Source organism: Littorina saxatilis, linkage group LG12 (genome assembly GCF_037325665.1).
Source record: "Littorina saxatilis isolate snail1 linkage group LG12, US_GU_Lsax_2.0, whole genome shotgun sequence".
Taxonomy (NCBI): Eukaryota; Metazoa; Mollusca; class Gastropoda; order Littorinimorpha; family Littorinidae; genus Littorina; species Littorina saxatilis.
In genome coordinates, this window is record NC_090256.1 from 64,324,265 (window position 1) to 64,338,949 (window position 14,685).

Below are 14,685 nucleotides of genomic sequence, written 5' to 3' on the forward strand. Positions count from 1 at the left end.
CTCTCTCTGTCTCTCTCTCTCTCTGTCTCTCTCTGTCTCTCTCTCTCTTTCTTTCTCGTTCTCTCTCTTGGAGACATGAAAAACAGCGAGATTGTACTAACTGAACAACACAGGCACCAGACAAAAGAGATAAAACACCCATTCATTATCTCCCTGTATCAGACTAATGCCAGACCTCGACAAGAAGTGGGAACAAGATATAAGAGGTCGGAGAAGAACACATAAATAATCAGGCGTAATAAGCCAATGGGCCGAAAGGGACCACTTCACTCTAATCAATCTCAATAGCCGCAAACATGGCGAGAGATAAGATGAACAATTCAGTACAAGGCAAAGCGGCTCAAGTCGATCCTAGATTTCGCTCGAGATTATGTGGAACATTTACTGGGTACAGTCACTCCATTCGATTCCAGCTATATCGCTCGAGATAAATTTGCGAACGGAGTGGGCGAAGGGACTCGGATAAGTCAGGTTCGCTGGCATCTAATTGGCCTGGGTGTCTCAAGGGCCCGGGGTGCAGTTTTCACCTGTTGTTCCGAAATACGGGGGTTGCTGGTGTAAATTGCACTCAGGTATCGTTGCTGCGTCTTGTAATTTTCACCTGTCGCAAGGGCGAAGGGGGGGGGGGGGGGGGCGGTGGATGGGGGTGTTTTTGTGCGAGTCGGTCTGATCGTGTTTTATCACATATTTCAGATTGGTGAGAGGTCACCTTGACTTTTTGTTGACATGTACGGGGGGGGGGGGGGGGGGGGGGGGGAGGGAGGAGGAAGGCAGGTAACTAGACGGTTCTCCATGTTGATTAGAAATTCGGCTCAAACGGACGGTTCAGCATGATGACTCTAACCTGTCTTTTTACCTGGGAGAGAGGAACTGTAACACAACTTTATTGCCGGGTGGTAACGCACTTGCGCTCGGAAGCGAGAGGTTGCGAGTTCGACCCTGGGTCAGGGCGTTAGCAATTTTCTCCCCCCTTTCCTAACCTAGGTGGTGGGTTCAAGTGCTAGTCTTTCGGATGAGACGAAAAACCAAGGTCCCTTCGTGTACACTACATTGAGGTGTGCACGTTAAAGATCCCACGATTGACAAAAGGGTCTTTCCTGGCAAAATTGTATAGGCCCATTGCAGAAACTCAAGTTAACAACAGCATTTCTACTCGGCGCGCGCGGTATGAGAATCACGGGTCGTAACTCTCTGGAATTGGTCATCCGCCGCCATGTTGGATGCCTTGCACGATCTCTGACAGTGCTTGAGCGTTGGGTGGCGACTCGACAAAAGTGAAAATGACACGTTGTGTGGCCAAAAACTGCAGTCAGCAGGCACACTTTAGGATCCCTAAAGTTGTTTACCATCAGGGTGACAACTGGAAGGAAGTTACTGAGCGGAGAAGACGATTATAACTGGTTATTTTTTGCTGTGTGCAGTGCGCTAATCAACAATTGTCCATCGGTTGTGCCTTTAGAGTGAACACTGTGATAGGATTCTTTGAAAATTATACTTTGCGGTAGTTACCTGAGCTGCATTGTACCTCATTTGCCTGTCTTGAGAGCTTTATCTTGTGAATTTTGGTGCCGTCTGCATGGTAATTTGAGATAAAGAATAAATAAATGAATATAATAATGTATTCTTGCTTTACTTTTTATGTTGTGGTTGTTGTGTTAAAAAGGCAGATCCCCTTTGGACTCATGCATGCACAGCTTTCTTCATTTTGTCTGCATACACAGTGAAATACGCAAAAAGAACAAGAGTGCAATGAAGAAAACTAACAAAGACGGCATCCAATATGGCGGCGCGAAGAGAGTATGAGCGGAGTTGTGCCCCTTAGGGCTAAAGCTAGCCGATCCATTTGATAACGTCACGCCGAGTAAGAAGAATGAATTGGACCTATAGGCACAGAGAAGAAAAAAATGTCCACCAAAATACCCGTGTGACTTGGAATAATAGGCCGTTAAAAGTAGGATATGCGCCGAAATGGCTGCGATATGCTGGTCGATGTGAATGCGTGATGTATTGTGTAAAAAATTCCATCTCACACGGCATAAATAGATCCCTGCGCCTTGAGTCCGAGTCTGGAGATACGCGCGCGATTTAAGACTTCATATATTGTTTTAGGGTAAGCTTTATCTTCCAACCTATCGGCCTTTCTACAGTGTACAGTCCTACTGAGAGAGAGAGAGAGAGAGAGAGAGAGAGAGAGAGAGAGAGAGAGAGAGAGAGAGAGAGAGAGAGAGAGAGAGAGAGAGAGAGAGAGAGAGAGAGAGAGAGAGAGAGAGAGAGAGAGAGAGAGAGAGAGAGAGAGAGAGAGATTGGATTGGATTGGATTGGATTGTTTAATTGTGTAACCAGTGATTTTGTTTTTACAATGTTAAAAAAAATCAAAAACTACATTTTCCGTAATCAAAGCTGAAGCATATATACAAAACATAGCATTGGAATTATCGAACCGATACGACAAACGCGTGTTGTTCTCGCGATATGGATGCCAGATCGCGTGGGTGGCGAAAATGTTACCGACAAAACGAATAGTCACACAGTGCTGAAATTCATAATTGGTCAAGAGATTGGAAGTGTTCGTCTTCTCACAGTTTCAAGTCTTAAGGGCACTGTCCATTGACTTCCTAAGTTTCTCGTTACATCTTTTAATTTCTTCTGTCATTTTAGCAAAGTTCTCCTGCAATGATGAAGTCATTAAATGTTGGTTATCTGATGCCTGCAGAAAGCCTTCTGTAGTCCTGTAACCATGCCCGTTTTCATGTGCCTGTCGCTGACATGTGTATTGGGATGTTTGGGCTTTTCGCTTCTATTTGTATCCGCACCTGAGAGCAGTCCGATGTCAATTCCTCTTTCCGACGTTTTCTTTTCAATGTGTGCCAGACCCTCACTGTCGACGTAGTCGTGTGTCTGACGTACCGCACTATCAAGCCAACAATCCTTGGCCTTCCAGCCACTTGCGCCCAAACACCTGGTGACACCTGTATTGTTTACATGTTCCTCTCTCGGGCGCACAGTGGCAAGCGGTGGGTCTGTCGCACGTGCAGAGCGTGGCGTGTCAACACTGGAATGTGTACTGTCACTTTGTGACGGAGGCGTGAACTCAGGGATATCTAAAAATAGACCGCATGGCGAAGTATGCCTACTGTCAACAATGTTATCACTTGCCTTATTTGATTGTTCGTGTCTTGTGTTTGTTTCTGTGGCTATTTCTTTCATATTGTTGTCCGTTCTTGTTTGGCCAGTCCTAGAAGTAGCACCTCTGTCTTCTGCCCTTTTCTGGTCATGGCATATCTGGGACGGGGGTTTGCGTCGCCACTCACCCACTGGTAATGTCGACTGGCCATCTTGTTGCCCCGAGTTGAAGCGAATCACGACGACAGGTTTGTCGCCTTCACCTGTCACCTTCCAGGAGATTAGAGCGTGGTCCGCGATAATGGTGGTCAGAATGGACTCCACAGGTTTAGGTAGACCTAAAACTGACATATATCCGTGGCTGTTGTTGCTGAAAGTTGAATAATTTTCTTCACAGCAGTATTTTCGTGTGCACGCACACTCACACGCACGCACACACACACACACACACACACACACACGTGTTCAACATTCGATAACAGCTGTCAGCGATAAAAACTGCGAGTGCCCTTTCACATTGTATAGTTGCATACCGCCAGGATAACAACAATGAATACCATAGTGTTCGCACTCGTACGGCATGAATGAGTAAGTGCATGTGGAGCTGTATGGCTGGGTGAATTGTGGGTTGCGTACGTCCGAGGGGCACATGTAGCCTGTGTGTCTGAAGTAGTGGGTATGTTGCGTAAGGGTGTGCTGATATTGAACTTCAGTTGTGTTTTGTAAATGTCTATGTATCAGTGTATTATGTCTTGCCACACACATGCCAAATTTCCTTGTATTGATGAGGACAATAAAACTTCGTGTATCTTGTATTCGGTGCACAACCATTTGTATTGTCGCGTTAAAGTCGCCAAAACTGCTTGAAAATACAGAAAATAGTTTGACAGGGAGGAGCTATTGCAGTTTCTATCGTTTGTTTGAGAAATCACACAGAAACGGATCAAAGGTCAACAGTTTTTGCAATGAAAACAAAACAAAACGTAAATGCCTTCAATAACCGTGTTTGTTTACGGTGGGGTTTGTTTCTCGAGTACATCAGTGTCTCACGGCAAAAGTACAAAAGTACCGTCCCTAGCGGGAGGCGATGTACTTTTCCACCGTTTTGTGCAGAAATGTCAATGCCAGGGGGTCAAAGATAAACTGTGATGGAATAAATTTGAATTATAACGCCCCCCCTCCCCCTCCCCACAACAAATGACTAAACGAAACAAACAACTACAACAGGTAAAAATACAGAGCTAGAAAAAAGAACTTATGGTCGTGTTTTCTGTTTCAGCGAGCACCAAGAAATCGGACAGAGGGGATGGCGGAAGCAGCGGGAGCAGCAGCAAGTCGCCCTTGGACAAGAAGAGTCCACCTGCCACACAGAAACCACCCCCAGAGCAACAACAACAACAGCAACAACAAGATCACCAACATCAGTCACAACAACATCCACTACAACAAATGCAGGACCCTCTTTGTGCCCACAGAGAGCCCTCCGTCTCCCCCCAGCCCCGCCATCGTCTCACACCATCACCACAACCTGCTCGACAACAACATCCTCATCCTCCTCCCAAGCCCAGGTATCTGGAGGATCTCTCCTCTTCCGAGCAGAATTCGGATGTCGACAGTCTGTATGGAAGTCTGCGGCGAAACCAAGGGATGGCAGCGCAAATCAGCGAGTCTGACGGGGAGACAACTCCGCAAGGATCGAACGGACAAGGGAGGCGACCGGGCCCGCGGAGGCACACCGTCGGCGGGGCTCAGATCAGGGAACAGCTGCTGCATATAGATGTGAGTAATTAATGGCATTATTGTGTTGACAACGTGTGTTGTTATGTTTTGTTTGTTTGCTGTTTTGTTTGTTAGTTTGTTTGCTTATTTTGTTATCAAGAACAGAAAACGTGTGGTGGCCATTTGCTGCAGTATATCCCATTTTAAATTTTAAATATTTAAAATATCGCATTCTACTTTGTGTGTGTGTGTGTGTGTGTGTGTGTGTGTGTGTGTGTGTGTGTGTGTGTGTGTGTGTGTGTGTGTATTATATGACATGATTGTGTGTGTGTGTGTGTGTGTGTGTGTGTGTGTGTGTGTGTGTGTGTGTGTGCGTGTGTGTGTGTGTGTAAACTACTGATGTGTTTGTGTGTGTGTAAACTGTTGAAGTCTTCACGGTAACCATGTATTCATGATACTTGTGACGACCACTCCATACCTTTGTTTGGGCCATCCAGCCTGAGTCACCCGGCACGCCAAATCTAAACTTTTCCGCTCTTTCCACTCGAAGTGCACACACAGTGACATTCACAGCTGACAGTAATGAGCGCCTCACAGGTTCGTAGCGTTCACTCATCGTCCCGAGTTTTGACACTGGTGTCAACTTAACTCGTGTTGTGTAATACGCGTGGCCGTTCGCGTTTACTTTGTGCTATCAACATAGATTTTGCACGAAAAAACTGATAGACGTACAAGCAAGCTAGAAAATGAATGCCCTGGCAGATCGTCAGTCTTCGGCAGTCTTTGTCTCAATCTCTCTAGCCATTTCACACACACACACACACACACACACACACACACCCACACACACACACACACACACCCACACACACCCACACACACCCACACACACCCACACGCACGCACGCACGCACGCACACACACCCACACACACACACCCACACACACACACCTCTGAGATTAATTGCATGCGATACTACCCACGCGGGTACAGACCCCCTTTGCTTTATTGTAGCCCATATGACTCATATTATGAGTCCAGTGTTCTCTCTGGAATGCACTTGGGTCGCTTCAGAGCGCTAAAAATACCATGAAGCCTTTAAAAAGTAGATAGGAAATCATATTTCCTGTGTGTCTGGAGTGGCAGTTATCCGTTGTTTGGCAAGACTAATCAATATTCGCTAGTCGTTATTCAAATTGGTGCCGTACGGTAATAACGGAAGCAAGCAGAACAGAGCTTGCTGCGCTGGTCTGGCGGTCTGCGACTTGTAAATGACGTATGTCATGATGACTTCAGTACTGCAGACTCGATGATTATACTGCAAAATCCGTTGACTTCGTTAACTTTGTGCTCTGGAAATGGACAAGCTAACTGCTTTTTGTGCAGAGTGGGGATTATCTTTATTATTCTTTAATTTACATTTTTGAAATGTATTTTGTTGTTGTTGTTGCTGAATTAATGTCTCAGATTGAGAGGTGGTCAGGTACGAAGTTAATGCAGTAGATAGCAGCCAGACGATACATTTTTGATATGCGTCCAAATGGAATTGAAAGGATGGTCATTGGTTTTATCTCACATAAATGCCTTGGCAGACCTGAGACGATTTACAAGACTAGGCTATATCTTAAATTAATTAGAATAGTGATCCCTGACAGGCGATTTGTTTTGTCTCGTTAAGCCCACTGAAAAAGAAGTTACTTCAAAGGAGGGTTGTCCAAAGCGCGTGCAACACATTCATCCAAGGATTAGCTGATTGTCAGACTCCCCCGTATCCTTGGCGGATGATGACATTATTCAGTTGTAAAACTTAAATGAAGATTACTGCAGTTAAAACACGAACCCAGTGTTACTGCAGTAAAACTTCAATGAGTTTACTGCAGTAAAAACGTCTGCTTGGGCGAACGATGACATTATTCGGTTTTACTGCAGTAAAACTGAATAATGTCATCATCCGCCAAGGACACTCCCGTTTCTTTCTTCCCCGACAGTGCCTTCCCCGACGGCACAGAGAGCTCGGCAAGGGAAGTTATCCCTACTGGATTAACTGCTCATCAGAGCGGGCGAGTTATGCAACATTTCTCGCCTTCACACGCGGCTTCGGGAGAAGTGGACGAGTAAGGTCAGGGTCACCAGTATATGACGAAGAGTTCAAGGCCATGGGAGGGGAGCTACAGTCATGTGTTGGTTTCAATTTAACAGTGGTTTATTTTCGGTATTTACGATGCTATGAATCTTGAATGCAACAAAGGGACACAAGTTAAACTTGCACTTGTGTGGGCATCATTTTGAAGTGGCGTTCGCTATTCTTCATGATAATCAATAATCAAAAATGAAGGCTAACTAACTGAAGTACAGCACTGCATAAGCTGTACTATTTGCAGTCACGGTGGCGCACTGTGTCTCGTGTCGCTAACTGATGGCCAGACAGGATCTAGGATGGATAAAAAGGTTAATCTCTGGGGATATGTTGGAAAGCCTGACGTTGTTGGGGGAATGCAGGGGCGGACGAGGGGGGGGGGTTTCTGGGGTTTCCGGACCCCCCCCCCCCCCCCCCAGCCACAAATTTAAAAAAAAAGTGTTTTTGGGGGGTATTAATCAGTGACAAAATCTGCTGCCTGAAACTGGTAATGATCATCCTCAGAATGCACCAGATTGCACCATTTTGCATCCTTTTTTTCAAAATTTTCCGGGGGGGCATGCCCCCGGACCCCCCTAGCAAGCTAGGCGCTTTGCGCCGTCAGCTCGGCGCTTCGCACCCATATCTTCACAATATACTTATGAAAACCCCCCCCATAAAATGAACTGATCCGCCCCTGGAATGAGTCAGTTGTTCTCAGCCTGGTGTTGAGTTGTCTCATCAGTGTTTTGCTATTTGTAAAGAACATATGATTTGTGATAGGCGTCTACTATATATTGACAGTTTTTGTCTTGTCTGGGTGTTTCGATCTGGTATTTGTGACAAATATAATTGTGATTCGGGATGTGAGTCCATTTTTGCCAGTGTTCCTGTTTAGTATCTGCTTGTTTTCTTCTGTTGTTTTCAGAGAACTGTTGGCAGTTACCATTGTTTCAAATCGATCGGCTATCGCTCTTGTGCCTCATAAAACTCCACAGGAAAGAGATACATGTCGTAAGGTATACCGCTGGGAAGTATTTAACATATTTCAATTCCAGCTTGATTTGTCTTTGAAGCCTACTCTCATATTTCAACTTCAGAGTGAGTGTCTTCGGAGTCTGCTATCTCATCAGTAAAAAAGGCAACGCCAGACATGCAGCGTTTAGAACAAATCCTCGCCTTTTTATCTTAAAAAAAGCAAAACCCACACAATTATCCCACCTAATAAGACCACCTGTTGGCTGATCCATAAAAATGAAATAACTTCACCTTGTACACAGCGCAATCGATTTGGCCCCCACACAAAACCCTCTTTCCTCCACCCCCCCCCCCCCCCCCCCCCCCCCTCCTTCCACTCACTCCCACTTTCTGTGCAGGCCAGATGTTTTCCCTGCAAAAAAGGGCACAGTGCACGTTGTGTCTTGACAACAATAAGACACAGAGTATAGGTGATTCTTTTCTTGTCTTGGGTCAGGTGTACGCGTCACAGTAGCCTTGTGTGTGTGTGTGTGTGTGTGTGTGTGTGTGTGTGTGTGTGTGTGTGTGTGTGTGTGTGCGTGTGTATGTCAGTGTGTGTGCCGGTGTGTGTGTGTCTGTGTGTTTGTGTATGTCTGTGTGTCTGTGTGTCTGTGTGTGTTTTACTTGAAATGAACTTTAGAGAGACAGAAAGTCGGGGGTGGTGGTGTATATGTATGAGAGAGAAAGAGAGGGGTGAGAGAGCGAGAGTGAGAATACTTGCCTGAGAGGGATGCGTATGTGTGTGTGTTTGTGTGTGTGTGTCTGTGCGCGTGTGTGTATCTGTGTGTCTGTCCGTGTGTGTGTGTGTGTGCGTGCAACAGGACATTGTTGGCCGTCAAACAGTGTGTCGGAGGGGAGACGGCCGGCACGTGATGTCCACATGATGGCCACGTGTTTGTTTAGCTAGACACAGGGAGGAGCAAGTCCCAGCCTTGGTCAACAGATTCACTTGTGCTTATCTCCTTCTTCTCTCATCATTACCTGTGAGGAATTATTACCTGTGAATTACCACCTGTGTACCATAATCACCAGTGATCTGTTACCTGTGTTGCGTCAGAATTGTTAGCTTGTCATCGTGAAAACTTCGCGGTGAAAAATATGTTCTGTGCTATTGCACGATCATTTCACAACGAGACTTTTGCCAATGCAGTGTTAGCAAACATGGCTTCCGTGCAAATGTGCACAAAGTTGTATTATTTGTGTGCGTCTTGTCATGTCGCTGCGGCATCGGTGAAAATGAGCTTGGGTCTCAAACTTCTGTTGTGTGTTTTCAGGTTTCTGTGACAGATGACACATGATTATTGAAACCCTTATTTGAGCGACGTGGAACTTGCGATATTCGATGATTTGCCCTGTTCGTCAGAAAGATTTCCTTCTGGTTTGATGTTCATTAGAGTAAGCGTTTCTGATGCCAGAAACTGAACCTATCTATCAGTGTAAAGGTACATGTATAAATTTTCGTGTAAGCGATGATAATATTTGCCTCAACAGTTTTCATTTGGCTTTTACACAGAATAAAAGTGTACGTGCCAAAATCCACTGCCTCATGGCTTCCTGTGCGGAGTCGGAATTTGTTGTTGGATTTGTAATATTTTTGTTAAGGACACACATGTCAATCTGCTTAAGTAATTTAGCACACACACACACACACACACACAGACACACACACACACAGACACACACACACACAACCACACACACACACACCACACACACACAACCACACACACACAACACACACACACACACACAGACACACACACACACACAGACACAGACACACACACAGACACAGACAGACACACACACAGACACACACACACACAGAGACACACACACAGACACACACAGACACACACACAGACACACACACACACACACAACCCACTCAGCATAGAATGCAGCCAAGCTGTTGATTTTAGGTCTGTGTCCCAGGGGAAGGATGCTCTTACTTGGCACGTCAACATTCACTCATCTGTGTAGTGAACATTCACTCATCTGTGTTGTGAAAATTCACTCATCTGTGTGGTGAACAGTCAGACTCACTCATCTGTGTAGTGAACATTCACTCATCTGTGTAGTGAACATTCACTCATCTGTGTAGTGAACATTCACTCATCTGTGTAGTGAACATTCACTCATCTGTGTAGTGAACATTCACTCATCTGTGTTGTGAACATTCACTCATCTGTGTAGTAAACATTCACTCATCTGTGTAGTGAACATTCACTCATCTGTGTAGTGAACATGATCGCGTACGCAGGAAGGACGTCGGTACCTTAATCGATCATGCTGACAGCGTGCTGGTATTCCCAATCCTCCTTACTTTTTGTCTTACGTAGGAAGAAGCTGTCTTACTTAGGACTTCTACAGACAATTGAGCACAAGTCATGAGCTTTTGGCAGCCATACTGAGGTTTGGAAATGAAGTTATGTTCAGAGCTGAAGTGCTTATCTGTATATTTAACATATTTGTTTGCTCTTACTGTTGTGGGCCTGTTTAGGCACCAGTGTGCGTTCAATATTTGCTGGAAAGGACCGTCTGAGGTGACTACCTCAGTGTTAAATTGTACTCCTGATCTCAGTTTAAGTTGATTTGTTTGCTGGAGAGGACTCTCTGAACTGACTACCTCCGTGTTAAGTTGTACTCCTGCTTTTTATTAAGTTGATTATTTGCTGGAAAGGACCGTATGGGCTAACTAACCCAATGTTCTTCTCATCTCTGTTAATATGTTGATTCTTGCTATGTGAACTCGTCTGGGCATCTGTGTGACGTCATTTTTTGCAGGAAAGGACAGTCGGAACAGACTGCCTGAGTGTTCCAATGAATGTACTCGTAATCAAATCTTGGGGGTCAGTCTGTTGTACAGCTGAAGGAATGCGCGTTAGCTCTCGTCTTTTGTAACAAAGCCTATTCTGATACAGTGTTGGTTACACTTGTCCATGTAAGCATTCTCCCAAGTATTCCGTCGAACGTGTTGAGTTTCTGGTAGCTTTCAACAGCATTCGTAGCCGGCGGTTTGAGTAGTGAAACGTAGGTGAGGTTGGAGGGGGGGGGGGGGACAAGACCGATTTTACGTGTTAAACTTCCTGCTCGGTAATACGGACATGGCTTTAAATGCTGCATGCTGATGTGCGTTCCGTGTACTAGCGCTTACAATCCGTCTTATCTGACGTAACTTCTTAACGATCTTACAAAGCCGTATTGTGTTCCTGTGTAAGGTTAGAGTGTATTGTTTGACCCTGAGTCGTTGTCGAAGGCAATAGTATAGAACGTGCCACTTTCAAATTGGCTCTCTGACTGCCTACTTTGCTTGTGCTTGCAGGATAAATCATTAAATGTCTTGTTGACTGATAAGACGACCTTGCTAACAAACCTACTTGATTTGCACACACAATGCCTCGGATGCAGTTTGCTAAATCGGTAAGCTGACCAGGATTTATCTTCATGGCTAAACCGCTTCCTTGTTAGGTTTTGCATTCAGTCAATGTTTGTTGTTGTTGTTGTTGTTGTTGTTGTTGTTGTTGTTGTTGTTGTTGTTGTTGTTGTTGTTGTTGTTGTTGTTGTTCTCCTTCATTTTCTTCGTTGACACAAATATTCAGTATGAGTTTTTCGTGCCACACTCAGAAACGCAGACAGCAAAGAAGGAGGCGTTCAAACATTTGTCATCAGATTGTTCTGGAGGTTTGACCTTGAACTGGAACGGTCCAATTGTCCAGCCCTCATTGGATTAGTCAGTCGTCCGTGTTGATTTAGAGCCGTGGCTGATTGTGTTTGGCTGGACATGATTGTATCAGCTTTTTTTTATTACTCGGACATTCTTGTGCGACCCTAAGGCCCTGGAACATGCCTTTGTCTTTGGCTTTGACAAGCCAAACATGGACTCGGTGAATTTTTAGCTACATGATCGTATCAGCTTTTTGTATTACCCAAACATTCTTGTACGCCCGTATATGGCCTCGGAACATGCCTTTGTCTTTGGCTTTGGCAAGCCGAACATGGACTCGGTGAATTTTTAGCTACATGATCGTATCAGCTTTTTGTATTACCCAAACATTCTTGTACGCCCGTATATGGCCTCGGAACATGCCTTTGTCTTTGGCTTTGGCAAGTCAAACATGGACTCGGTGAATTTTTAGCTACATGATCGTATCAGCTTTTTGTATTACCCAGACGTTCTTGTACGCCCGTATATATATGGCCTTGGAACATGCCTTTGTCTTTGGCTTTGACAAGCCAAACATGGACTCGGTGAATTTTTAGCTACATGATCGTATCAGCTTTTTGTATTACCCAAACATTCTTGTACGCCCGTATATGGCCTCGGAACATGCCTTTGTCTTTGGCTTTGGCAAGCCGAACATGGACTCGGTGAATTTTTAGCTACATGATCGTATCAGCTTTTTGTATTACCCAAACATTCTTGTACGCCCGTATATGGCCTCGGAACATGCCTTTGTCTTTGCAAGCGCAACATAGACGCAGTGAACTTTTAGCTAGGAAACGGGCTGAGGCGGTTTTATATTTTCTTATGTTATGGAATACTATCTAGGTATGTATGTTATGGACTCAGTGAATGTTTAACATGCAAAAGGAGCCGAGCTGCATATTTTTTACTGAGGTGTGGTATGGCTTTTGTTTGTTAAAGACGCTTTGGTTTTTCTTTTAACTTATGGCGAGGCATGTGTCATTGATGTGTTGTATGGACTTTGTATATTTAGGCGTGGGTTTGCTGTAGTGGTGGTTGAAATTCAATAACAGACAGACACAGACAGACAAACGCCCTCATAGTCAGACAGACAGACAGACAGACAGACAGACAGACAGACAGACAGACTCACACACACACACACACACACACTCACTCACACACACACATACACACACACACACATGCTTTTTCAGATTAAGTTTGTCATCAATCAGAGTTCTTTCTCAAGGTCTAAGGAGTGACTCAGACATTTGCATACAGGCTGGTTGTGTCTGATTATACATGTCACGGCGTAGGCGATAACTTGTTTGTTTCAAAGGCGTAAAATTGTAAACAAGCGTGGAAAGTACAGGTGACGGAAAAAGGATGTCATATGTAGTCTTTCTCTGAGCTTTAAAAGGAACGTGATTTACTTGCAAATGGCACGATGACATGACTGTTCTCTGTGAACAAATAATAAGGCGGAAAACGTATGGTTTGTCCTATACCTGTTTCTTTTAGGTTTTCGTCGTGTAAGCTTGTCACGGACACCAAACTGAAAGCAAACTGAGAGCTAACCTTCAAGTCCTTAAAGCAGATAATAGAAGCCGGGGGGGGGGGGGGGAGAGGGGGGCAAATAATACTCTAACGGTACCTCTGATTTGAGAACCCTTCGACGAGGGCGGATTGCACCTCACAATAAAGGACACCTGCTGTCAACACTTTGTCTTATACCTTGAGGAAAACTACCCTGGCCATAAAAAAGCCAAGGATGTTGTTCAGTAGTATGCTCCAAATGTCCAACAGTAGTGTTTCTTCAAAATCATATGTACATTTGAAGATCTATCTGATTTTCTTCTGCTTATAAGTGGGTTGCTTTGATTTGGGAAATAGTTGGGTGTGATGTCACAGGTCCTAGACCACCCTACTCTCATAAAACAATCAAATCTTGACTAAATGTAAAAAGGCGTTCAAAGACGGACACATGTGATGTATTGTTGCTTTTCGGAAAGTCCGAACTCCCAAGGGTGTTCTTTCATCACCCTGTATGAAACTCTTTCTTATCTTAAACCCAGAATTCACGTGTGCCAGCTTACACAATGTAAATACGTGTTTCTCCGTGTTTCTATCCCCTGGTGATACCGTTTGGAACACTAACCACCAGAAGTGCAAACTAACGATCGATCCTCATGCAGCGCAGATCAGTCTTGCAGTCTGTGTCCTCTGGCGGCTGCGTCAGTGATAGTCAGCTAGCGGTCAGATAACGGCAAGCCTGTGTCCGTTTCTTGCTGCTCAACGTGACCATAGGTCGGGGATGGTCGCTGGCTAGTGAGAACGCTCTGACTTAGTGTTAGAAGCTTGGACATTCTGCGCGATAACCAAGGAGAACAGCTAGACTACGATAAGAAAAGACAGCTGCTGTAAATTGATTACTGTTCGTTGCTAAATCGAGATGCTTACCTTTTGGGAGGTCGAAAATACTGTTTTTGTCGGATTGCATTGTCAGGTCGATTTTAAGGGGAACCCTCGTGTGGGTGGCCATGAAAGAAATCCTCAATCCGAAAAGTGTGAAAAATAGCCAAAACAGTCTCTTTTTACAGCATAGAAAGTTAAAAATCCAATGACACTATTTTTATTAATTTAGATACAACCAGTGTTGCAATTCTGGGGATGCAAAGTAGTTTTTTTGTTTTGTTATTCTTTTCTGTCTTGTGTCATTTTATTTATAAAAAAAAAATTAGAATAGAAAAAAAAATGCTTTTCTGTCTTGTGGGAAAATTCGGTGAAGCCTTGCATGCACTGAAGCGCAGCTGCGAAATGATCGAACAGTAACAGTTCGCATAATGCATATTATTTTATAATACGACCGAACTTCCACACAAAAAGCTTCCCTACGTAGGAGAAGCACGGCTTTGGTTTCATCGCCCTGCTTGTAAAGCAGGTAAAATTAACTGATACGATGTCCACCTATTATCCTTGACCTGATTATGCAAGCATTCATAATCGAAAACACTTACT

At 44.6% G+C, this 14,685-nt stretch overlaps 2 protein-coding genes across 7 annotated transcripts in view; one reads left to right on the forward strand and one right to left on the reverse strand.

Moving 5' to 3' along the window:
* Positions 1–14,685, reverse strand: part of LOC138982546 (uncharacterized) — a 243,226-nt gene that overhangs the window by 225,824 nt on the left and 2,717 nt on the right. The gene's annotated exons all lie outside the window — the stretch shown is intronic.
* LOC138982536 (coiled-coil domain-containing protein CG32809-like) overlaps positions 1–14,685 on the forward strand; it is a 175,998-nt gene that overhangs the window by 58,729 nt on the left and 102,584 nt on the right. For all 6 annotated transcript variants that reach the window (XM_070355845.1, XM_070355840.1, XM_070355843.1 and 3 more), the window contains one exon: positions 4,403–4,902. In XM_070355845.1, coding sequence (XP_070211946.1) covers positions 4,403–4,902 — 500 coding nt within the window. The remainder of the gene's footprint in view (positions 1–4,402; positions 4,903–14,685) is intronic.